The sequence below is a fragment of the Homarus americanus genome, unplaced genomic scaffold, assembly GCF_018991925.1.
Source record: "Homarus americanus isolate GMGI-L3 unplaced genomic scaffold, GMGI_Hamer_2.0 scaffold41027, whole genome shotgun sequence".
Lineage (NCBI taxonomy): Eukaryota > Metazoa > Arthropoda > Malacostraca > Decapoda > Nephropidae > Homarus > Homarus americanus.
In genome coordinates, this window is record NW_024745073.1 from 7,373,673 (window position 1) to 7,401,046 (window position 27,374).

Below are 27,374 nucleotides of genomic sequence, written 5' to 3' on the forward strand. Positions count from 1 at the left end.
TGAGCTTGCTTCAATGATACCTTCTGACAAGGATATCCCACGGCCTTGAAAAAACTTCCCCAAATGAGACGACATGCGGACATATTATGTATTGAGGTATAGGAGTATTTCCTGAATGCAATATAGCTTATTTTTGTACTATTTTGTTTGATATTATCTGAATATGTAATACATATCTAAATTTGCTGTTTAGTAACCAAATTGATTAAATTTATTTGGCATATACCAGACATTGATTTATACCAATTTCCTGCATTTTTGGGTATAAATGTCATTTTTTCTCTAAAATTTGCACACATATGTGAATTTTTGTTCCAGATTTGGAAAATATACTAAAAGTTCTCTAGGAAAAACATATAGAAAATGTGATTATATGAAATTCATTTTTGGCAGGATAATTGACACTTTTCAGGAACCGGCGCGAAATTTAATTACGCACCTAAAGAGTTAATGAAAAGGCGGTCATCCTTACTGAAGCACCGCGACTTGGTTACAATGAGTTTACATTCTGGTGGCAGGTTTGGAATTAGCTATGGCTCATCCATCAAAGCTGCTGAGAGTGCACAGACTGAATTGGTACCAGCAACTGTGAGCTCTGGTTTATGTCCTCCATACTCGAATGCCAGACTTTTGTGTTGTTTCTGAAAGTCTTGGCCCAAAAGCAGGTCACAACACAGGTCTTTTAAGACCCCAAGGCTGGTAGATGGATACATTTGGCCATTGAGCTCCAAAGTTACATTAGAAAACTCCGAAGAGCTGATACTGTACTTAATGACGCTGATGCCAGAGATCTCCTTAACGGATGGATACACTGTCAGATTTAATTTTTTCGCAGTGCTTTCAATTATGAAACTATCAGAACTAAATTAATCAATTAGTGCCTTCAGTTTGTGTCCATTTACTGTGACTTCAGTGGCTGCATGTGAGAAGCTCTGAGGAAATGGTTGTAATAGCAAGAACAGTAGGAATGTACAATGTAGCAGTAGTACTCACGGATGTCTTTGACCAACAGTCTTTAGCAAAATGCCCTTTCTTGCTGCAAGTATGGCAGGTAGCATCACGTGCCGGGCACTTGTTTCTAATGTGAAATGCACCGCTACAGAAGTGAACATTTCTTCCTAGCAGTGTAGACAGTAGCTAGTGTATGATCCTCATGGGGTATTTCTTTTTTTGTCTGGGGTTGCTCGGGTACAACTAGTGCAGCAGTGATGAGTAAGCATCAGCATTACGCTGGGCCAGGTCAAGTGAGTATGCCTGATTATAGGCATGAGTGGTGAGGAAATACCATTGATGAAGGCATCACGGATTAATTCTTCACGATACTGCTCTGCAGTAACTGGTTTCAAGTTACAGTCTTTACTGAGTTTGAGTAGTTCTCTTACAAACTCATCAAGGATCTCACCAGGCTGGTGCTGCCGCCGTGTAGCTAAGAGGTGTCTAGAAAAGATCTCGTTTACATCACAGAAGACATAAAATTATGCAATCCCGCTTCAATAAAAATGCTTTCATTGGCACCTGAAATCGAAGTAAGTTCTTTCTACTTACTATGTCGGGGGTTGGTTAGGAAGTTCGGTAGGTTTGGTTGGTTAGGTGAGGTTATGCTAGGTTCTGTGCATTGTTATTTCCAAATAACATCTCCACCATTATCTAATCTGCTAGTGTTGTGACAGCACCAAATGTAAACTCATTTAAGACCAGACTTAACCAACAATGATGCAGGTTTAGATACATTCTGGAGCCAGTTCAAGCCCAATACTTGTCAATAATGCATTACAGTCATAACCAGCTGCCCAAGCAGATAACAGACCAATTAATGGCAAAGAAGATAAAGTAAAGTATTGGTTCACAAATTATAGCATATTGCTACGGATACACTCCATTTCGTCACCAAATTGTAAGTTATTATCTTACACAAATAGAAATTACACATGTACTGTATACAGACAACTCGAGAATTACTGTACTGTGTTATTATTATACATGAATATTAATTATTTAATAAAGAAAACTATTAAAACATTGGAAAATAAACAAAATACAGAACATATGAAGGTGATTTGGCATCAGTGCATAAACCACCAGCAGCAAAGAACAATCTCGCTCTATACCGCCTTGTCCCTCTTCTTCACAGAGAAGCCTCAATGGTTGATTTGTAATTACTGTACTACAGGCACTAGTTGCAGAGCACAAGCTAAAATCGTGCACAAGAATAGCAAATCGTGACAAACAAGTCCATCTCTGGAAGTTGTGGGATGAATATAAAGAAAAAATATCACTTCTAATTTCCCCCAAAAAAATTTAAGTATCTTCTTCCAAGCTTGCACGAGTAATAACAATGTTTTATTTCTTTTGTTTTTTTAAGTGTTCCACATATTGTTTAAGTGAGATGATTGCAGGCATATTAACAATGTTTTTATTTTTGTTTTGCTTTAGTCTTTAATAAATTGTTTAAGTGTGATGTTTGCATGATCCAATGCATTGTTATGCCGAGGCATAATTTTGTAATACAATTTTGTAAACAAGGTGTTATGATTATTTTCTATCCCAAGCAACAGTTATTTCGGCAAATTTAGTGAAATATTCGTGTAAATATTGATATATTAATTATGTAAGAATTTTCTTGAAATGGTGATGGGAATGAACGCGGTGACAAAACGGGTAAAAAATGGTGACTAAACAGATAAAAAATGTGGTGATGAAACGGGTTGGTGACGAAATGGGCACACCCCATTGCTACATCACCAATAAACATTGGTAAATTTGCAGTTTCAACCCAACTACTGTTCGACCACAAATTTTTGTTTTCCTGTAGTATTTGGTCTGATTCACACGAATTTGACCTTCATTTCCATCGTAAACGAGTGGTGACTGAGTTATCAACCCCCTCCCCCACAATATTGTTCTCCTAAGCAGTCCGACTAATAGACCATACCTAAATGTATTTATAAGTTGTGAACTTCTCGATTATTATTTGATGTCATAAAGTCACAAAAAATTGGTAAACTTAATTTAATCTATGACATCAAATAATAATCGAGAAGTGATTCACAGCCCGATTTACGCTTGTAGGACCATCATTTGACTTCATTGCGACTACATTTAGGTACATTTGGGTAATTACTCGCTCCCTTGGTACATGCACGCGATCTATTAGCTCAGATTAAAGTAAGTTTTCCAATTTTTTTTTGCCTTTGTGACACCAAATACTAGTCGAGAAGTGGTTGGCAGTCCGATTTATTCATGTAGGACCATTATTTGACTTCATTGGGGCTACATTTGGCTACATTTGGGTAATTAGTCGGACCGGAGTTGGGGCTGAAAGTGCAATAATGCCTAAACATAAATAATTACTGTAAATTACCAACTGTCATCCAAACCCAATAATATGTAACATTATCATTCACAAATGTAAGTAATATTACATTTATCACTTCCATGGAGATTAATATTACCCAAGAATCTTAATATACAATGAAAAGCTAAGCCATCTCTTGACTGTTCAAAACTATGTTTCTCCTGCTCTGACATCACCTCGCACCTACTAGTATGTATTAGATACTCAATAATCATGGATATTTGATAAAAGTTTGAACATGTCTGCATTGAAACAATTTTGAAATCAGGCCGACCCATAAATCTTACACACAATGGCTCCCATCAACTAGCAATTTTATGTCCTTATGGCCCGGAATGGCGATCGATCTCAGCAGTCAGAAACGTTGCTATTAACAGTCATTCACGAGGATAACACTTAATAGTACCCTTGTATTACAATCTGCATTACCTGTTGAAGAGCCATGCAATTCGTTGTGTACTCTGGCATGAAGGTGTAGTGGTATAAACAGAGAGTTCCCGCACACAGCAGACTAGGATTGTTTACACTGTGCCAGCGACATGGCGGGGATGAGAGACACTCGGTTCAGGGAACACTGAACCAACACACGCACTACACCATAATACCTTACAACCTAAGTTTTCACTCACCCCTCTTTGGGTTGAATTTACTTAAAAATTCATCTAAATTTAGTAATGGAGTGCCATGAGTATCTAATTGTTCTTTTCAAGTTAAGATAATTTTCTTGTTATTGCACACCTTGAATTACTTCCTCCATGATGATAGCGCGCATGGCGGGAAGGTTTCCCATTTTCAATGATATTTTCCCGAGGCTAGATGTTAAAAGCAAGATATCGAAATTCTTACATAAATTGTTTTCTTTCTATATGAATAAAAAACTGAAAGTGACTCTGATAATAAAAGATATGAATTGTCCCAGTCCTACTAATATGTATGAGGAAGACCTGACTTTTGTGTTACCTATCGACACCGCATCCTTGTTTCAAAATTTACATGTAGTCTCTCTGTTAAGGCTTGTTTCAGGTGTTGCTGAAGTCTTATCACTCTTCACTGAAAGCTTATGTGTAAGTTTCAACAATTCTGAGAATATTTGGAACATGCATTCTGCCATGCAGTGACTAAACAGTTCACTGTAACGCTACTTGCAGGGGAAACAACCATCAAAATGTTGATGTTATCATTCAGATTTTAGCTTCATTTCTCCTACGAAATTCTTCTGTGTCTAATTAATCTTACGAGCGAGTTGATCTCTGTGTCTGATGGATTCTGCAATAGCCTGCTTTATTTATTATGCATATATTGTACAATATCCTTGTAAATTTTGCAACAAACCACCGTGTGAGATGTTTACATAAATAATTAACCCACGATGAGCACAATTAAGTGCAGGAAAGAAGTAATACGCTGCCTGATTTGCTTGATGGTTGGTTATTTTTAGCCTCCGTAATAAATCATTAACCAAGAAGAATTACGACATTATGGTCATGTCAAATTATATTATTCATTTATAACCACAGAATCCTTAGACTGCGCTTGTGGGGTACCACTACACGCTTCCGTAAAAGTGATCTTTGACTGCACTGAGTTTGAACTTTTTTATCGCTCTATATCCACGACTCTTTCAAGATTTATTAGACATTTGGTTGTAAACAATGACTGATGCAGAAAACAGTTATGATTTGCGGGTGTCACCAGACACTCCACTGGCTATGTTTTTCATTAAACTGTATATTAAGATTTTCGGGTAATAGTTTTCTCCGTGGAAATGACAGACATACAGTAATATTAATTACATTTGCGCACGATAAAATTGACGAGTTAATAATTATAATTTGTGTACCAGTACTTTACTTTATCCTCTTTGCCATTACTTTTACTTTTATCCTCTTCACCACTGATCGGCTTGGGCTTGGGCGATCGGTCACGTCTCTGTTACGCACTGTTGGCAAGTATTGGGCTTGAACTGGCACCAGAATGTATCTGAATCTGCATCATTGTTGGTTAAGTCTGGTCTTAAATGAGTTTACATTCGGTGCTGTCACAACACTGGCAGATTAGGTAATGGTGAAGATGTTATTTGGAAATAACAATGCACAGAACCTCACCTAACCCAACTAAACCTGCCTAACTTCTTACCCAGCCCTCGGCATATTAAGCAGAAAGAATTTAATGTACTTTTATATCATTGTCCGGGTCCCTAACAAAGTGTTAAGGCTCATAAGAAGCAGGAGAATAAGCTACGTCCCTTCAGGATCGCTTTATTTTATCCTCTTCGCCATTTGTGTCTGTTATGCACTGTCAGCAAGTACAGTACTGTATTGCATGGGCGGATCCAGGGAGGTCCTAGGGGTCCAGACCCCCTTTTCATCAGAAAATTCCAATACATTTTCTTTAATGCAGTATTGTACTCAGGCATTTTTGCATAGTAGAAAGTAATTCCTATTGACCTCAGAATATCTCCTAATAACAAGTGCACATGGATTCAATATTGCCTGAAATTCCCATGATACTGGTCAGATTTCAAAACAAATCCGGAGAGGGGGCCGGGAGCCCCCCTCCCCACAGCTGGGTGGGCTCGGCTCGCTATGCTCGCCATGTTTCCCACCAATAACTTCTTGGACTCCTCCCCCTTTTGATATTCCTGGATCCGCCCCTGCAATTATTGGGCATGCACTGATGCAGGTACAGATACATCCTGGAACCAGTACTTACCAACAGTGCGTAACAGAGACGTGATCGGCCGCCTAACGAGCCGATCAGTGACAAAGATGATAAAAGTAAAGTAAAAGTTAACCATCACTAGCCGACAGTGTTGGATAACTGGCGCGAGTTTAGTTAGGTATGCACCCACACATGCCCAGTACTTGCCAATAATACTTACTCGTTTTATCTTAATGTTCGGAAATACAAAGATAACTATATTTTCGATTTTGATCTTGCCAAAAGTTGACGTAGATGAATGTTTCTAGAAGGTTCTGCTGTCGCTGTTTCTTGAAGATTGTTTGGAAAATGCAAGTAAAGATTGTAATTCAGAGCTCACAGTGTCACAGGTCCCCCTCTAGAATCTCAAGGTCAACTGTCCTGTCTCTTACCGTTATGTCAAGGCCAGGGTCCGATCCTCAGTCCGGATACACGTGAGAAGGGTATTATCCAATGTGACCCTACCAAACATCACAGGTTTCCCGGTCCCCGGTTTCCTCCAGCAGGACCAGTACGAAAACGAAGAGTCGATAGACCAAGCGCCCGAACGTCTAGTAAGATGATGAGTGGCGAAAAATTATAAGAAAACGCACTCCCGTACTCAATGTACGGGTAGCGTTCATCCATTGGGTAGTGAAGTATCACTGAATTATAAATCCATAAAATGAGTATTTAATATATATTCCCGACTTGACCAAAACTGGCGCAGCTACAAAAACATCCAGGAGCCAGTGCAATTACTGTACTTGCCAACAGGCGTAAAAGGGACGTGACCGACTGCCCAAGCGGCTAATGAGATGATTAGTGGCGAAGAGGTAAAGTTAAAGCACATACAAGTAGTTTCATTACTGTTTCTGGTACTTTACTCATCTTCTCCATTTCTGTTGTAATCGCATCTCTCATTGGCATTTGAACCTCAGCAGTCTCTCCGAGTTACCTGTTTGCGTATACTGTATAACAACAGGCCCAAAGTTCCCCAAACAGGGTACACCTTAAGCTGGGCAGCTGAAGCGCCGTTTTTAAATTGCCAGAGAAACATTGGAAGCTCAGTGAAAACAAATGCTTAATACACTTTATCCACTCACTTTCATCTCCTTTGCGAAATTATATTTTTGTGTTCGATGCAACATATATTTAATCTCAAGAGTTTCAATCACGACGGCAGAAAATGAGAGCATTATATATTTCTCGTACATGAGGCATACAAGAGCGTCACACACCTCTCCCCGCTCTCTTACTAAGGGTGCTCCCGCTGATCCGGTTGTGCTCATGCTTCTCATCCTGAATGTTTGGTAAGGGAAATTTATTGTAAAATAACACACTTAGTTGTAGCGTTAGTGTTGGGGAATTACTGTAGTTACAAAGATCCCCTGGTGAGGTATCCAGTATGTCCGTAGTAACGAAGCTGCCACTATCTTATTGGTGCTGGCCATACTTATTGCTGACGACATTACATTCTACTCAGGACCAGACTGTGACTCCTCCGTGTTCCCTTTGTACAAGAAACACCAAGTTTTTTTTACCCCAGGCCAAAAATAAATCAATGTCAACTTTGTAAACGTGTAAACAAACCTTGTCTAGGTCTATGGTACCGTTAATGTTATTAAGGAGAATATTCCCTTGTCATTAAGGAGGATATTCCATTATATTTAACCTACAGTTATACAGCAGCATATCTCATTCAGATTTGGTACTTTTTCGTTATAACCCTGCAAAATGTTTAAGTTCACAAGTTGGTTTTAATTAACCTAACAAATCTAACCTAGACTGGGTTAGATTAAGGTTAGTTTGGTTTGGTTAGTTAAGTTTGGTTATGTTTTCTTAAGTTAGATGGTTAATCCTGGAGCAGATGGCTAACACCAGAATGGGTGCACTATATCACAGGCTAAGTCCTTTTATACATCTCGACTCACTTAATTTAAGAGAAAAGAAGAAATTGAATGACAAAATACAGGAAAGGAAAGTAAAAATTAAAGTTTAACACTTACCCTGTACACTGAAACCTTGGGCTGGCTGATCTTCCACCCATATCACTAACAATCTTTCCATTTCAATTAACAATCCACTTCTTTGAATTACTGTAGATCCATTTACATGTTCAAGAATTTTGTGTTTATCTTTCAAAATTGTTCATATCGTTGACCGACTTTACCAATGATTGAGGATGTTTCACCCTTTTCAGAATGTTTAATTACATCAACTTTCACTTCCATTGTAATTGTTTTCCTTTTCTTGGCTGCAGTACTATCACTTACATCAGGTTTGCATTTGGGAGCCATGATGAGGGCAGAAAAAGAGTTAATAAGCAAAAGACAACAGTTTGCACTTGATCACAGACATTACCGAGGTGAGGGCAAAGCATACTGACTCCCCCTCAAGGTGCATGGCTGGGTGACGCATTACTCCCCACGCGCAGCTCTCTCACCGCTACACCACGCAAATTAGTTCTCGCACGTTAATACTACGAACAGGTTGTACAGTACTTATGTCCTATTCTTAAAATAATTGTCTTGATGGGACCTAATTCGTATCGGCGGATGTTCGCAAGTCGAATATTTATAAGTTGGGGACCGACTTGAGTAAACTTCTCTGTAGTAAATACAAAAGCTTTTTTCCTCAAGTAACATACTGTAGTGTACAAAAATTGCAGGAGGAATATGTTTTGCGAGATATCAGTTTTGACGTGTGAAATAGGTGGGTTAGTCGTCAGCATTAGCCGAGGAAGACGGCCAAAAACAACCTTGCCAGGAGTGCCATGTTTAGACTGTAGGAATACTGTAGTTCTTTTCATAACAAGGAATTTTATTTTATTTGAGAAGAACAAAATATGGACAGGTTCATTTTATGGCCAATCGGGAATTCTATTACTAAAATGTTTTATTCCTATGATTTATGTTTTTCATTTTGATTTTAAACAAATATGACCTTTCTTTTTGGGGCTCAATCAATAAATCAGAGTACCATCCTTGTATCTTAGGGTTGGTGACCATATTCCTGCACTCTAAATGTTATGGGGCTCTTTTTAAAATGCACAAGATACGTATAGGTACAGCAGGTGTATGTAAAACATCAGTGTCTATTGGTATGGCAGCCTGAAGTGCATGCATGGACAGACAATACAATGATAGTTATTAAGATGGCCTTCTTTCTGACTAACCTAAGCTCTTTGCCCAAGTGGAAGAAAGCACCACATACTGCATCTTGAGCATGCACGATTCTTTGCTGTACCATTAACCCCACAGTCCGTCGATATGGCTGCCGCACCTGCATCCATTGTGTTAAAAATCCTCCAACATTTTGTATCTCTCTAGGGACTCAGTTTTTAATTTCATTCATCCATCCTAGTCTCCTAGTCTCTGCCTTTCCCTAGCCCTTCTACCCTCAACTTTGCCCAATAATATTTCGGTAAAGGTGGAGCAGATGGTTAGCAACAGAATGCATTTATATATTTCTTTCATATTTAACACAGTTGTTCATTGGATGGTACAGCTGCTCCTCAACTTATGATGGGGGTTAGGGACCCAAATCCAGGTCGTAAGTCAAATTGGTCGTAAGTCGAAAATGCGAAAATAATACATAGAAAATCTAAAATGGGTGTCTCTTTTTCTTCTCAGCACCACAAAACTCTCACTTTAAAGCTTGTCAGCCATTTTAAAGGGAATTACAAACGAAAATTTTGTCAGTACACAGCGCAATCACTAATGTCGGGACTCGAAAATACGTAATTTGAAAAGATTTTGGTACGACTGGGTGGTCGTAAGTTGAGGAGTGGCTGTATGTACTGAGTAATAAAATAAAAATTACAATATTGTAGTGTTTTTTCTTTGTAGCCTAACATTCGTTCATAAATTACTTATTAGTGGGCAGGGCCTGAAAGAAAAGAGAAATAAATGGGTAAAAAACACTGTGAACACTGATCATATGGCAGTACTGTAATTTCATGTCTCTGTTTCCTTTGTAGGCAAAGAAATATATTTAAAATAATTATGGCGCCATCGGATCTCCCGTGGCGACCATGATTTGGTTCACACCGTCTGCTATATACTGTATATATATATATATATATATATATATATATATATATATATATATATATATATATATATATATATATATATATATATATATATATATATATATATATATATATATATATATATAATTGAATTCCTTAATTTTTTCTTCAGATGTTTGGATGATATCTGAAATAAGAAAATCAAAATGCAATGCACAGGTTAGGAAATTTAGTAAAGTTAGGTTAGGTTCTAATAAGTTCTGTGTATTGTCATTTTGATTTTCTTACTCATCCAAACAACATCTGAAAATTTGGTGCAATTCCATAGAGTCCTTCTGGGGCTAACCGTCTCCTCCACCATTACCAATATTTGTTTTTATCTCCTCTTCCCTAATTGACCTAAGTACAGTACTGTATCTCATTTTTCTATTTCTATACATATAAAGTATTTCTCTTGAAGTTTTTGCTAACTTTATACTTCTTCATTTGTTTTCCTGTCAGTGTAACTTATTCTTAACATTTACCTACACCACTTTTCAAAGGTCTCCAACCTCTTTCTGGTGTCTGCTGAAGGTGTCCACACTTCTGACCCATACATCAGTACCTGCCATATACATACAGTAGGGTCGGGATATATCGCAACTTTATATAACGATTTTTTTTTATATCGCGGCTACCAAAATTATATAAACTTTCCTATACGGTCTCTCCTCGACTCACGACAACCTGGACATACGACGGCCATGGTCGTATAAAATATTTTTCACATTACGTATTTTCGAGTCCCGATGTTAGTGATCGCTCTGTGTACTGATAAAATTTTTGTTTGTAATTCCCTTTAAAATGGCTTGCAAGCATAAAAGTGAGAGTTCTCGTGGTGCTGAGAAGAAAAAGAGACACTCATTTTAGAATTTCTATGTATTATTTTCGCCTTTTCGACTTACGACCTGATCGTTGGGACGGAACCCCGTCGTAACTCGAGGAGAGACTGTATATAGCGATATTTTTTTTTTTTTTTTTGCGAGGGAAATCGGGCAGGAAATATTTCAAATGTACCACCATGGCAAACAAATGCGTTATTTGCTCACCAGAGGCGCCACCGTGGCTGCTCACTCGCGCGTTCACGCTCGCCCGCTCAGTCTTTCTGAGTGAGTGACAAGAAAGCAGCCGAGTGCTGCAGATTACGACTTCTAAGGTGAGTATAAATGGGTTGATATTGATGTGAAAAGTAAAGTGAGATAATGGAAATGATTTAATACTGTAACTAATATTTTATGATTGTTAAGTGTGGGTGGCAGTATGTCGTCTGTTATTCTCGGGATGGCGCGTCAGCTGCCGAGTCTGGTGCAGATTCCAATTTCTAAAGCGAGTGTAAATGTGTTGCTAGTGACGTGAAAAGTGAAAATAATGGAAAGCTTAATGGAAAAGATTATTACTGTAACTAATATTTTGGGTGTTCATTTATGTAGGTGTGGAATTGTCAAGTGAGGGTGGCAGTGTGGCGTCTGCTGCCGAGTCTGGTGTTCCCAGGATGGTGCGTCAGCTGCCGAGTCTAGTGTTCCTGAGTCTGGTGTTCCTTGATATTGAAACAGTCTGTTGTTCCCAAGTCTAGTGTTCATATGTGCTTTAGTTAGTAAGAAAATGAACTCGTTAAGTCAAGTTTAGTCACTTTTTTTGGCCTCCAGAACCTAACCCTATTTTCCCCATTGATTACATATACTGTAATTATATATCGCGATTTAGTATATAGCGAACATCGTTGGACCCTATCTCGCGATATATCCCAACCCTACTGTATAGCCTTTCACCAGCCCCTTTTCATTAGGTTTTATAGATGATTAAATGCTGCTTTTGTAAAGGAGCTGAAACACAAATGATTAACGTACAGTACTGATACTATACTATTGGTGAAATTTTTGAACATGCCAAACTCTCCCAAGAAATTTGAACTGTCATCTGATTGGTCAAAGCAAATTTTGTAAAGTTCACTTGAAAGAGATTTGAATATACAGGTACAGTAATATGCCACAAAGATCTGTTTAATGAATTTAAAATCCGTCAATATTGTATCTGGGTCTTGGCCAGATCACATCCACTAAACATAAACACGATTCGTTGTGTACAAAACCAGATTCACAAAATCACTTTATGCACATGTCAGATAAATACAGGAAGTTAAGAATTTAAAAAAATGGATTATAGGTTAGGTCGGGTTCTCAAAGGTTCTATTGATGTGTTTTTGGTTTGGTAGGTTAGTTTTCTTCATTTTATGAATGATAAATTAAGAGATTGAAGCAAAGGAAAAATAAACATGGCGTAAGGATGTCGCAGCTCCGCAGACAGAAAAGCAACAATTTGGAAAAGTGAAATGATGCAACACACATTCCTCCTGTATATTTATAAGTTTCTCAAGGTTAGAAAGCTTCCATATTCTATGGAGAAATTTTTGCAGGTTGCTAAGGCTAGATCACTCTTGTCAAGTGTTATTGAAAAAACTGACTTACAGGTATAATCATAAAAGAATTTGCAAGTATAACAGAAAAACAGCCAAGGTTTTGACAGTTCATATAAAGAGAAGCACAAATGCTTAGAAAATAGAGGAAAGATTAAGATAATAGATGAAAACTTAATTCTTGATTTTGATTAATGATTAATTATTTTCATATTTATACTGTACTGGATAACTATCAATTTTGACTACAGTGTAACCCCGCTTTACGCAGTCAATTGAACCCACGGAGGCCCGCGTAAAGCGGGAAACGCGTAAACTGAACAACAGAACATATGGGATTAATTGAAATAGAGACTGGGCCGACCCCCAAACTCCACTTTTTCAGACATAATACCTACGTTGTAGTAAAAATAACATCTTAATTTTATGATGGTATGCACACACAATTAATAATTAAAAGAAATATCAATAATATTAGGTTTTTTAACACTTACATTAGTAGAAAAGATGGCTGGGCACACGGGGATGGAGGGTTGGTTCCGAGGCAGAAGGCAGATTATTGGCCCTCCCCTGTATCACTTGTATCAATTGTATCACTATCCACTACAGAGGCTTGCAGGGCCTCTTTGTCAAACCCCTCAAAGTCCATATAAGTCCATATCCTCACTATCACTTGACTTGGGCCGGCTGTGGTGGGTGAAGATCTCTGTAATGTTTTGATGACTGGGCGACCTTGTGTGCACCCTGCCCGCGCCACTTCCCGCGTATATGAGTAGATGCACCTCGTAAAGTGGGAATTCCGGTTCTGGTGGGGTACCACGTAAATGTAAAAACGCGTAAAGCGGGGTATTGCTGTAATTGGACACCCTAGAGGCTAGAGGTACAGGACAATACAGAAGGAAACTTGCAATGTTCGGTTGGACAACACAGGATAACACATTTGACCCAAGTCACAGTGGTGAGAGACAAGCATGATATTGTACTGCAAATTTGATGGGGGATTAAGGTGATGTGATTTATTTAGAACTTCATGCTTTATCTATTTATGGTGGATTGATTCTGTCAATTATCCTCCATTACTGTACCAGTACACAAAAAAAGAAAAAGGGGGGAAAAATAGAAACATCATATGGTATTGGCCACTATTCACTAAGAGAACAAAATACTGTATGTATACTTGTAGTATAATGTTACCTAACCCCTCAACTAAGGGGATGCCACTTTTAATATTTTATATGGCTAGTAGATTTAATATTTGCCTAGTGGAGTTAGGATGATCGCCATCCCTAAACACGGATGGGAGGGATATCATATAGAAGGCACAGAAACTCGAGCAGGTGACAGAGCACAGTACTGTATAATAATGTGTACAGTCCCAGATCGAAGTTCATGATACAGTTAAGGTGGAGGGTGCAAAATATGCCCCCACCCTTAGTGGATGACACAATTCATGAAATTATAAAAAAATGTATATAATATAGCTACACAAAAATAATAGATACGCAAATGAAAAGAGACTCTTGGTATTCTGCATTACACAATAAAAATATCTATTTGCTGGACAGTTGGAGACGAGTAAACTAAAGTTCTATCCTAGTAAATCAAAGCAGCGATTTTACTTAATATCTAAACAGGTAGACCTGTTTGTACCGTAGTAATAGGTTAAGAAGAATTTTTCAAAATCCAGCCATTGCCTCCAGCACACAAACAAGCAGTTCAACAATCGAGCTCTGATACTTCCATTTCTTAATAAGGACTGGGAAAGGATGTCATTGTTTTGTTTAACGAAACAATTTACCAAATCAAGTTACATACACATTATTTGACATACTGTAATAGGTTAGGTCAATAGTAGATAATCATGACCTTCTTTACAATATAGAATCCTCCAAGCTGTATTTTCCCTCCAAATGGTAGTCAGGACAGTATACTAAGTATGAATGTAAGGGATAATATGGTTCATAAGAGAACATTTATCACTCCCCATGATAATGGCTTATCATGGGGTTTACCGCACATAACCTTTTCCCTAAACTGGATGACATGATTGGAATACTGTACTGTACTGTATAACCGACATATGAGCGACCTGATTAATATAAAAGTGAATTTTCAAATCTCAAATGTTCGTAAAGCGAGAGATACCTGTACAGTATACGAAAGTGTTCCTACTGCATTTTTTGTCAGTTTCTCAAGGTAAGAAAGCTTTCATATTCTGTGAAGAAATTTCCTCACGTTGGTACTGTACCAAGGCCAGACCATTCTTGTCAAGTACTGTACATTACAGTAAGTCCTCGCTTAACGTCTTGGTTCCGTTCCTGAAAACCGAGGCGTTAACGGAAACGACGTTAACGAAATAAATTTTACCCATAAGAAATAGATAAAATACGGGAGTTACGTTCCCCAGCCTTCCTTTGTCCCCTAAAATACGTACATACATTACATATACTGTACAGAAATTCAGTGGCCTTTTTTATAGAAAATAGTATATACTGTACAGTATATAAATAAACTAAATAATTTTGTATTGTACTCACTGATGGACGGAGGAGTTTGGTGGGTAGTGGAGCAGAGGAGGAGGAGGAGGAGGAGGGTGGCGAGTCACTGAGACCTTGCGGGTGGCTCCTCCTGCTGCTCTGTTTGCTCCTTCTTGCTTGCAGCCTGTTGTGAAAATGCTGCTCCTGCCTTCCAGCGACGAAAAAAAGAATCCTTGTAGATCTCATAACAACTAAGAGTTTCCTCCATGTTGCGTACAATCTTTGAGCTACGTTCTCTGTTTGAGTCATCATTAATGAAGATTTGCATTCCTTGCTGGATCATGTCGAACGCTTTTGCCAACCTCTTGGTAGTTAGCGTTCGTTGTGGTTCTTCTTCGTCATCGTCTTCAGCGGCACTGTGTTCTGTTAGCAGTTGCAGATCTTCATTAATAAGCTCTTCTGTATGGGATGCCAGGTCGTCCTCAATATCCTCAGATTCCAACTCCTGAAAGCCTGCCTGTGTAGCCAAGCTGAGGATATCCTTATTCACAAATGGGACTAAGTCCGTGAATCCCGTAAAACTGTTCACACACTTGGGCCATAACTTACACCACACACCATTTCTGAGACTTCTTGCCAATTTTGTCGATTGCATGAAGAATGTTGAAGCCTTGCCAATATTCTCGGATCGGAGGTTTATTTTCTCCATCAGTAGCCTTGAGCAGTTGGTCCATGGTATGCCGTAAATAATACGTCTTGAATGCGACGATAATGCCTTGTTCCAAAGGCTGCATCAGTGCTGATGCGTTGGGAGGCAGGAAGATAACTCGAACATTGTCATGTAAGTGTTTGAGACTGGGAGGATGTGCTGTAGATTGTCATAGACACATCTTTTCAAACTACAAATGTGATAGTTTTAGTTTTATTTTAATGTCATACACACTTTTTTAAAACTGCAAATGTGTTACAGTAATATTTTTGTCTTTTAAGTCAGAATCATCCAATTTTGCCATTGTACATACTGTAATATACTCTTCCTAAGGCATTGCAGACTAGGGCTTGAGTAGCTGCTCAACCACAGGTGTCAGCTTCCCCAGTTTAGTGTTTACATACATATGCATGTAACATGGTTAGGTTTATGTAGGGTTTTTCTGCGAGTTTAGTTTATTCCTCGCGGAGCATGGGGGGTGTGACCAAGCGATGTAATAGCCCGTCTTATAGGCAGAAGTATTTATATAAACGGGTTAATTACATTTGATTTATGTACTCTATCACCCTCTGTAACTTTCCACTAGCTATGAGGTAGCATGTTCAGAGCACGTGATAAGGTGTGCCCATAGGAAGTTGCGTCACTTAGTGCTGAATTAAGGCATTAAGTAGCCGGCTCTCTGGCCATCTCTTGCAGCAGTAGTTTGATGTCCTTGACGAGAGGAAGACGTTATTAAGAGCCATCGTGGATGGTTCCGTTTTCCCTCGAGGGAGGACATATATTACCGTTCTCCCTCGAAGGGGCATTGTCACTCAACCCCTCACGCCAACCGGACGTATTTCAAAGAGCTATTTAATATAGCCTCCGTCCTAATTTTAAGACTCATAGCTACAGTGATTAAGTTACGGTGATATACACTTGGAATTGTATATAATATATTTTCTTAATAAATACAGAAAGGACAGTTGGGGTTCGCTACTCAAACCCAATATACTTTTACATGTCCCAGCCCCATTAACCCAGAAAGAATCAACGGTTACAGGGCCAGTTCATCATTGTCAATGACAAGAAGAATTTTGAAGTCCAGGTTCTCCTTGACACAAAATCCTTCAGTGCAGGGACGGCTTACACAGTTAACCACTGGCTAAATATGGCGCTGGTTATCCCTGCCTTCTTATTTGCCTTGTAGATAACAGGAAGGTGTAACCTTTCAGGGCCCGTGAGTTGGCAGCACGAGAAATTAGCATAGGCTTCAGCTTGAAGTCGCCAGCAGCGTTCACGCCAAACAGCAGCTTCAAGAGATCTTTTGCCGCTTTAAAACCTTGCGCTCTTTTTTTTTCTTCCTTGGAGATATGGGTTCTTTCATGTATCCTCTTCCAAAAGAGATCAGTCTCATCCACATAGAAGACTTGCTTCACTGAGTAGCCTCCTTCCTCGATAATGCTTTTGAACTCCGGCAGGAAAATCTCGCCGGTAACCGTATCTGAACTAGCAGCTTCACCAGTCATCTTAATGTTATGGAAGTTATAATGGTGCTTAAATCGTTGAAACCATCCTCGGCTGGCCTTAAAGGTCTCATCCTTCGATCCTTCACCCTCTGCTGCCTTTAAGTTGTCGATAAAGGATCTTGCTTTATGCTGGGTAACCATAAGGCTCACAGGGGCATTGCATTGATTCTGGCCCTCCATCCACATAGTCAGCATCTTTTCTAGCTTTTCAATCACGGAACTTCGAGCACAACTTGTCTTTGTTGTACAGTAGAACGTCGATATGCTCGCGAGATAAGTTCCAAGAGAGGTCACTTTAAACAGAATTCGCACTAAATCGAACTCTTGTTTTATTGGAATAATTTCGTCTGGTGCTTGAGAGAAACCCAAAATACTAAAAAGACTAGGAGTCTACCCAGATGCACCTCAGCCCATCTCTTAGAATAAACCAAACATTGTTCACTTTTCTCAAAACGGGTTAAACGGGTCTTATGTTACTTCTTCACAACACTAGCATCACCATTTTGAATGGTTAGAGTACAGTATTAAGAGCAAAAACACTTACACACGTACGAACGCTGTGGAAGCCTAACAAAGACTGGGGACACTGTATGACCATCTGCGAGTGAGAGCATAGCGTGCCTAGCTGAGAGTGTCGTAGCGCGCCAAAAAATGCGCCGTACATAGTAGTCCGTGACGACGTTATCCGAATTATGGGTATCTAAAGTATAGCGATGCTATAACGAAACAACATTATCGGGGGCAACGTTAAATGAGGACTTATTGTATTACCAACTTCATATATGTGAAGTGAAATAGCACTTGGATCATAGTTTTTATATTGGGAACAATATTGAATTAGTTAGGGTTCAGTGCAAACAATTCAGCTTAGGACGATGGTCACTTCCATGTCATAGTTTGGGTGTTTACCTGTTTTCACTTTTTATTAACCTGTTCTGCATTTCTCTCATGTATAGGTAGATTAGAGGGATTTTTTTTTTGCCAGACTTTCACTGTACTTCAGTGCTTGAAAATTTCTATGGTCCGGCACAAGTCATGTCCCAAGTGCTCCAGATTAGAGGGGTTTGACCTGTTGCACCAATGGTACCTTTACTAGGGATAAAAAGTCTTCTGGGTTTTTTTTTTTATTTATTTTTTTTTATTTATTTATTTTTTTTTTTGCATATGGAAATTGTTAATGAGGTGATCACTTTACTGTGTAGTACTGTACTGTACTTGCAAATTTTATTTTTCCAGCCATAAATGAGCAGATATACAGTACATTATTTATTAATTGCAGTTGTATGTGGCAAAGATGACTGAAGAATTTGTCCAACTGAAATGGAACACCCACAAGTCTATCTTCCTGGAGAACCTCAGTGGCATGCGAGATAAGGTGAGTATACATTACGGTATTTTGTACTGAACACTACTAGAATACTGTACTCGTATAAGGTCGATCACCCAAGAGTCGCTATACAATATACAGTAGTGTACAGTTTGCTTTAGTGCACCAGGTGACCCATGCAACAGCTCTTGTGCCCTGATCAGTACAGTAATTGCTTACTTTTCCCATCACCCTACTTGCCTCAATTGTCTGTTTTTGTTATATGTCATCCAGGGAGGGGGGGGGATGCATGCTTCCTGTGTGTCCAGACTTCCAGGAGTAGTAAACTGGATAATTTAAACAAATTAAATTGTGATGGACTTCAATCAAAGTTGATACAAGAGCTTAGATGAGATCAATTATTAATATTTTCTCTCATCACTGCTCAAAGTGAAGACCCTTTTGATTTCTCTATGGTATAATTGTGGACCTATGTGCCTTAATTGAAAACTGTATTCCATACAATGCATATTTTCACTCCCATATTATATAAGTTAAAGAAGAAATTTTCCCCTACACACTCCCCTTACTGTGTTGCATTGTCCATTGTTACGAGTGTGGACCTATGCTACTCATATCTCATTTTGTAGTGTGTAGATTTACCATTACTTTGACTAGTGCACTGTTGTCTAAGCAATCTTCTAGTACATTTCCTAACCCCTCAATAAATCTATCAGTGAAGTGAATGAAAGACACCAACTGGATCAAGAGATGCATGAGTTTGAATGTGGAAGGGCAGAGAGCTGGGGGTAGGCTAAGTATGGCCTGAGTAGAGGTTCTAGGAAATTATCTCGGAGATAAAAACCTGACGAGAGAGGCTGCAAGAGACTGCACAGCATGGAGGGCTGTTATCAAGTAAGCATGGTGGACCCATGCAAGCATGGGAAATGGCTGTAAAATAGTGATGCTAATGAGAGTATTTGTAGTGTGTTTCACATTTATCAACCAATCTATTAATAATAGACTACCTTGTGTATGGAACTTTGGAATTACTTTTAGTAGAAATCTTTATTTTAAAATCATTGCATGGATAAAATATCTTATCCGGTTATTTTTTCTTATCTCTTACAGCAAATATTCACTGATGTCACTCTGTCTTGTGGAGATCAGTTCTACCCAGCCCATCGGTTAGTGTTGTCATCATGTAGCACCTTTTTAGCCCAAGCCTTGGGAGTGGCCAACTGTCGCTCTCCAGTTTTACTTTTACATGGTATTGAGCAGACCACTCTTGAGCAACTACTGATGTTTATGTATGATGGTCAGGTAAGAATTTAATATTTATTTTCTTATTTCTTATACGTACAGTAGTAGCAGAGATATCTGTTTTTGTTGTGGTTCCTCTTTTTCTTTCTTCTTCTTACAAACAGCAACTGAATGTTATTCCTTCATGTTTGGTCCAGTGATGCTGAAATTGGGAGACATGCATGCTCAGAGACGACACTACCTATTTCTTTATTGTTAATGGTCAAGGGAGCAGATCACCTGTTGTGTTTTGTAATATGATTCGTGGCAGTACCTCAGATTAGTGGTTAGACAAAGAGGAGTACAGTACATAAGTCAACTCTACTGAACATGCACCCATCAAAGTTACCAACAACCCTTTCAAAGATTCTTGAATGTTTAAATAATGAAAATCAAACATAAGCACACCATATCCCCATTGATAATGACTTGTAGTTTAGATATGCAGATCTACTAACAATAGTGGGTTGTCTATTAAACCTCAAATCAAAATCCGACTCATAGCTATCCTACATCTTAAATCAGCTCATGTTTAGTGTCACCCACATTGGAGTAAGAAATCCACAAACAATGTTGACTTGAGATTTGTTGATGTGAAGTATGAGTCACAAGCCTGGGGCCAAGGCTAACCATTCCTGCATAAACATTAACTTGGACTCTGGAATGCCAGCAATAAACACAAGCAAACTGATAAAACTTAATATCAGTTTTACTTTCATGATAAGAATTAGAATTGTAGTAGTTCCTACCAACCATTCCTGAGATGTTGCAAAGAGGTTTTTCTCTCATCACCCCTTCCTAATTTATTGTATTTATTTTATATAATGAATCATAAATTGGTAGTTGCTGTGTATATTATGAGCTCATTTAAAATATTTTTGGTTGCATAATTCATAAAATTTTCTCTATTTGATCAATTTACTCTGAAATTTTGTCTAGAGAAATACTACAGTAGAACGTCGATTTAAAGCGATTCAATTTAAAATTATTGATTTCAAGCGACGCCCACAATTAAGGACAATGTATTAATTTAAAGCGAATCTCCTATTTTACGCGAGTCATTCTGGCACATCATATGGAAATACAGACTACAGTCTCTCCTCGACTTATGACATATTCGACTTGCAACAACTCGGACATACGACAGCCATGGTCGTATAAAATATTTTTTCACATTAGGTATTTAAAAGTCCCGACTTTAGTGATCGCGCTGTGTACTGATAAAATTTTCGTTTGTAATTCCCTTTAAAATGGCTGGCAAGCGTAAAAGTGAGAGTTCTTGTGGTGCTGAGAAGAAAAAGAGACACTCATTTTAGAATTTCTATGTATTATTTTCGCCTTTTTTATTTACGACCAATTCGACTTACGATCTGGTTGTTGGGACGGAACCCCGTTTAAGTCGAGGAGAGACTGTATTTTAAAATTCACATCTAATGTTTACCGCCAGACGTGTCTCTGGACATGCAACACGGCTGCCTGCCACCCTCACGCATCCTCAGTTCTCGCACTGACACTCTAGTGGACAGACATATTATGTGATACTATCTCCTTCTACCACGTGCATCAACCATCGCCACTATGTCCAAGAGGCCAGCTACTACATCATTAACTACTCCAAAGACTAAGAAATCAAGGCAAGCAATTACACTGGAATCAGAAAATCAAGGTGCTGGAAGCACGGCAGTGAGGAAATGATGCTTCAAGTGTGGGGCGTCAATTTGGACAGTGATGTGGATAATGAGCTGGTCGAGTTGGGCTCTGCATCTTCAGAGGATGAATTGCCTGACTAAAGTTGAGTGAAAATCTATTTTTGATAGCATAAAGTAATTAAAAAATAAGTTGAGAGGAAAGTGAAATTGCTTGGTGAGTCAGACGAGAAGCGGGTGGTGCGTGGCGCCAGCGTGACCACCCTCTCACATCAGCTGATCGCTAGTAAACAGACCATTTCGCTTCCCGTAATTTTAGCTGTGTTGATTTATGAGTGTTTGTTTTAGCATAATACTACAAAAAAACAATGTTTTTTTATTCTAGGAGATGGGCTGAGGTGCATCTGGGTAGACTCATCTTTTTAGTATTTTGTGCTTCTCTCAAGTACCAAACTAAATTATTCCATTGAAACAACACTTCGATTTAGTGCGAATTCGGTTTAATGCGACCTCTCTCGGAACTCGTGTTATATCGACGTTCTACTGTACTGGGACGAGGATACTGTCTTAACTACCTCTGTGTCCTTTTATCTATTGGTTCTAGTTGTTGGTGTTCTAGTTACTAAAACTAAATGTTTCTTACTTACAGAGAAAGTTTGATTTAACAAAGATTTTTTTCCTTATTCTTATTGTTTTTTGTTTTTGTTTTTTTGTTTATTTTGTTTTTTTTAGGTCACCATATCCAGAAGTAACCTACCAAGTCTTCTGAAAGCTGCTCAGTGGTTAGGTGTTAAGGGACTCGAGTCTACTTATGACAACTTTAGCGACTTATCTCAGTTTTCTGGTGAACCTCACCACTCACATGAAGAGGCCACAGGATCTCCGTTTCGTCAGTTATGGAGACAGCTAATATCTGCAGTAGCAAATAACAGAGAAGATTCTGGAAATTCTGAATCTGTGACAAATGTACTGCAACAGGTTGCAAGAAAAATCGTGGAACAAGGGAATACCCTTAATAATAATATGATAATATCTAATGTTGCATCATTAGACCCAAACATAGAAATTGAAGATGATTTTACTGAAATGAAACCTAATGCTGGTGTAGAGCAGGTCGGTCATTTTAGTAGCGACGACAAAGCTAACTTTCTACCTTCACCTTTCTCCTTAGGGAGCATCCCAGAGGATTTTCTTGATGTTCAGGTTAACTCGAGTATTGCCAGTGAATACTCATTTGAGGGTTGGGATGATGCAACTGATTTAAATAAAAGTGAGATTTTACTGAAATTGAAGAAAAAAACCCTCACAAATGAAGTTGAGATTGATCCTACATATCTTTCAAGTGAAGCACCAGGAGGAGAAGTCGGGAAGGTAGGTTTGTAAAGTATTTATATCTTGTAATTCTTGTTATTATAGTATACATTATTAAGTGAGATGAAAGAGGTTGTTAGCTACTTAGATAATGGAGAATGATTTCCTAAATTTTAGATACATAGAATAAAGATACTGAAAGTGAGTACAGTAAAAACAGTTGTGATTTTGCCTGCATATTTGTACAAGAGTACTGTACCATATTGTGATTCAGGAATGCATTTGTACATATTATATACAGATACAGTATGTGTTTATGTCATCAGCAAGACCACCAGTTTTTGACCATTTTCCACATTAGCAAGGGTTCTTTAACGCTGTGAGGAAGTATGCTTAGTGTTCATATATGATGTCTCGACACTTCACAGAAGCTTTTTACTTTTATAACTGACATGGGGATTGAGTAACTTCATATAGTCAAGAAGTCTTTAGTGTTGACTCCAGACCCCAAACTTGTGATTGGGACCTAAAACTAAAGTACAGTATACATTAAAAACAAAATGATTATCACCCCCATCCATCACGCTTCATTATAGTTTCGCCGCTAAATATAACATGAGATACAATACTGTGATCTGTTCAATAATTTGTTGATGGCAGTAAAAGTGCTTTTCCACAATGACTGATACTCCTAGTTTAATGTGGTCATCCCTTGCCCTGGAGTTTCATTGTAACTTGCAATGTTTCATATGTCTTTTGGGACTCATGGGTTACAATTAGAATTTAAATAACTTAAGTTTTGTTGCTGAATTTAATAAATTATAAAATGACTAAATAAACTAAGAAAAATTAAAGTCGGTGGTACATTGTGAACTTGCCTATCTCACAAATTAGTGGATCCATGTAAGAGACAGCAAGGTACATTAGTCTAATTGTGGCAGCTGTAAACATTGACCTGTGATGATGAACTGTTAAGTAAAATTTCCTTCTTGAAATTACTTCTATTATTTGCTCTTACTTAGAATAAACAGTTCACCTTCCCATCAGTCAAAGTAACGTCCTTATATTTGAGGGTTAGCGACTACAGTTCTCCACTCTTAAACATTTTTGGGCTGTTTTTACCAATCCTTCAAAATTTTGTATTTCTTTGGGGACTTGGTTTTTAATTTCATTCATCCATCCTAGTTTCAGCCTTCCCTTGGCCCTCCTACCCTCAAATTTACCTGTTAAAATTTTTGTTATTATCCCTACTTAGAAGCAGTATGTCACATAAGATTTGATTTCACACATCCACGTACATAGGACCATATTTATCTTCCCATTATATATATATCTTGTAGAAAGGGGTCCTTGCATTTACCTCAATTTACATAACTTGTAATGTTGAGAAGGTAACAAACAACCTCTTTTACATAAAGCCCTAACTGTATTAATTCAGAAGTGCTAGGAAGGTAAACTATAACTTCACCTAACTTTTCTTATTGGCTGAATCTACATCATAGTTTGTTACACACTAATACTGTACAGGAATAACCCGGTTAGCGCAAGGGGTGCATGCCTAAAGGTCATTGTGATTAATGATACTGCAAATATCAGGGCAATTTACCCCATAAGAATTAATGTAAAGGGGGGGGGGGGCGAGAATGCATTCCCGGCCGGCAACTTTCACCACAAATAATACTGTATTGTATTGTATTTTTCCATATATACTCCTCATTATCCAAGGCTATTAGGTACCAGGGTCACGTGTATACTGTAGTACAGTGAACCCTCACTTTACGCGGTCAATTGAACCCACAGCGGCCCTCGTAAAGTGAACAACATAACATATGGGATTAATTGAAATAGAGACCAGGCCGACCCCCAAACTCCACTTTTTCAGACACAATACCTATGTTGTAGTAAAAATAACTTCTTAATTTTATGATGGATATGCACACATTATTAATAATTAAGAGAAATATCAAGAATATTAGGTTTTTTAACACTTACATTAGTAAAAACGATGGTTGGGGTTGGTTCCGAGGCAGAGGGCAGATTATTGGCCCTCACCTGTATCACTTGTATCAATTGTATCACTATCCACCACAGAGGCTTGCAGGGCCTCTTTGTCAAACCCCTCAAAGTCCATGTAAGTCCATATCCTCACTATCATTATCACTATCACTGACTTGGGCCGGCTGTGGTGGGTGGCGGGTGAAGAACTCGGTAATGTTTTGATGACTGGGCGACCTTGTGCGCACCCTCCTCGCGCTGCTCTCCGCGTAAAAGGGTACACGCACCGCGGAAAGTGAGCATTCCGGTTTCGGCAGGGTACCGCGTAAACGTGGACCTGCGTAAAGTGAAACCGCGTAAAGCGGGGTTTACTGTACTGTACAGTACTAGTAAATCTTAGAAATACAGTAAATAAAAATTGTACGAATAAATAAAATAAAATAAGTATACCACATTGCCAGTTGACAATAGTTTCACCCCACTCCCGCTCCCCCCCTTCCACTCCCTCGATCACACACTAACTCCTGCGGAAATAAGAAATAATCATCTCTATGTTTTTTACCTTATGATAATCATTTCCTTTATTGGCACATTCTTTATGAACAATTACAGGTGTATGTAATAAAGTAAAAGAAATTGAATAAAAATACATACATCTTCTCGAAATTATGAGTTGAAAAGTAACAACAACTCAAATCAAAGTTGGCCCAATAGGGGGAGAGGTAAGGTGATGTAGTGATGGTGGTTGGCGACCTCCAAGTCCACACACACACACACACACGTGTTCATTACGTCGGGCCTTACTTTGGCTTACTTCGCACGAGCGAGTGTGAAATGGACCTTACGTCGGAATATGAGAAGCTGCGGCTAGCCCTCCTGCTTTGAAATATTACCGTAGGGTATTGTAATTTTTCATTTGCGAATATCAAGTAAGGGTGTTAAAATATAAATTGCAGATAAATGGGGTTGCGAATAGCGAGGTATTCCACTGTATTATGTACAAAAACAAGTGATAAGATTTAAAAAAAAAACCTGAAAACCTTATTTAACATATCTTATTGGCTGAACTAGATCTTTGTGGTTAAATAGTAATGCTGTATGCTGACCAAAATACAGTTGATATAAATACAACTACTATAGGGTATAGTAAATTGTGCATCTACTTCATCAGCAGCAGTGTACACAATTCAGTATTTGCTTTTTTTTGGCATGGCTAGTTTATATTCAGAATGGCAAACAATTTTGAAAAATTTTACATACCTGTTATTATTATGTGAACCATACTGGGTAGCAGGTTATTATTATTATTTTTTTTTTTTTTCTCACAGGAAAATGTTGAGTGTGAGGAAACCAACACCAAGAGAATTCTTCGATGCAAGCATTGTAAGAGAACTTTCAAGGTTCGGGTAGAACTGGCAAAGCATTTACGCCTACATCATGATTCTCAACAGAAGTTTTGCTTTTCCTGTAATAAGGAATTTGTTACTGCAAAGAAATTTAATCTGCACATGAAGCTGCATGGTTCTGATTCTTTGTATACCTGCAAACTATGTGATTTCATCACTCATAATAAGAGGACTCTGGGTAAACATATTCGGACACATAAAAATGAAGACTCTGGCTCTGTTCAAACTAGTGCACAGGAAGAAGCTTTAAAATTTTTGGACAAACACTTGATGACTGAAATAAACCCCCCAGAGAGAGTTTTACCCTCAAAAACAGTGAAAGTCGAATCCCAGGAAGAACTTGACCAACACACAGCCTCAGACTGTGCACCAATATTGATAAAGACAGGGGGACACAGATGTTCCCTTTGCACCCTTATGTTCACTAGAAAACGTAGTCTAACAGATCACATGTGTAGACACACTGGCATTTACCCATTTTGTTGTTCTTATTGTTCTTTCAAGTGTACAAGAAATGGCACTCTTCAGTTACATGTTAAGAAAAGACATCCAGATGTCTGAAGTAATAAATACTGAAGTCTATGCTACAGTTTTGCTACTGTTGAGAAAAAAGCTTCGTGTTTTTGGTGTAATGCACTACTGATTTTGCTGCACTTAGATTAATACTCCAAACTCCTAATAGCACAAATGTAATTACTGAGGACTGGTGTAAGTTTGCATCATTTATATCAGTGGTTCCCAAACTTTTCAACTTCATGGACCAGCGGAGTGAAAAAAAATCTGCAGACTAGTACTGTAATTGTAAATATTCTATAATTACAATATACAGTGGTTCCTCGGTTAACGAACACAATTCATTCCAGAAGGTCGTTCGTTAACCGAAACCATTGTTTCAATGGGATTTTGGGTAATTGGTTCCAGCTCACTGAAAATTACATACAAAGTAAAAATAAATGCAGTAAAGTACACTTACTTTGAGGTGTGCATGTAGAAGGCTCCTGGTTGATGATGATGGGAATTATAATGGGGGTGGAGGAGAAGGGAGAAGAGAAGTCACCCCATGCCGCCATTTCACCCATACAATTTTAGTTCACTTGGTGTAATTCAAGATTATTTTCTTTAGATCAACACTGCACTGCATTATATATTGTCAATATGCAAAATAAACTTCAGAATGATCAATAATTGTACT

General features: G+C 38.4%; 3 protein-coding genes across 3 annotated transcripts in view; 1 reads left to right on the forward strand and 2 right to left on the reverse strand.

Moving 5' to 3' along the window:
* LOC121878304 (transcriptional regulator ATRX-like) overlaps window positions 1–3,938 on the reverse strand; it is a 65,637-nt gene extending 61,699 nt beyond the window's left edge. The window contains exon 1 of the mRNA XM_042384407.1: window positions 3,785–3,938. The gene's annotated coding sequence lies outside the window, so the exon portion shown is untranslated. The remainder of the gene's footprint in view (window positions 1–3,784) is intronic.
* Window positions 3,939–7,238: 3,300 nt separating this feature from the next.
* On the forward strand, window positions 7,239–27,126 carry LOC121878314 (zinc finger protein 561-like). Its single transcript, XM_042384420.1, has 5 exons — window positions 7,239–7,347; window positions 18,496–18,591; window positions 19,654–19,845; window positions 22,203–22,841; window positions 26,105–27,126. Exons 2-5 carry the CDS (start codon window positions 18,511–18,513, stop codon window positions 26,741–26,743), a joined length of 1,551 nt encoding a protein of 516 aa, XP_042240354.1. The 5' UTR covers window positions 7,239–7,347; window positions 18,496–18,510; the 3' UTR covers window positions 26,744–27,126.
* LOC121878513 (tigger transposable element-derived protein 1-like) lies at window positions 15,124–17,411 on the reverse strand. Its single transcript, XM_042384772.1, has 3 exons — window positions 16,916–17,411; window positions 15,618–15,867; window positions 15,124–15,529 (listed from the first exon to the last, which is right to left on the reverse strand). The coding sequence occupies exons 1-3, from the start codon at window positions 17,409–17,411 to the stop codon at window positions 15,124–15,126; spliced, it is 1,152 nt and encodes a 383-aa protein (XP_042240706.1).
* Window positions 27,127–27,374: the final 248 nt, after the last annotated feature.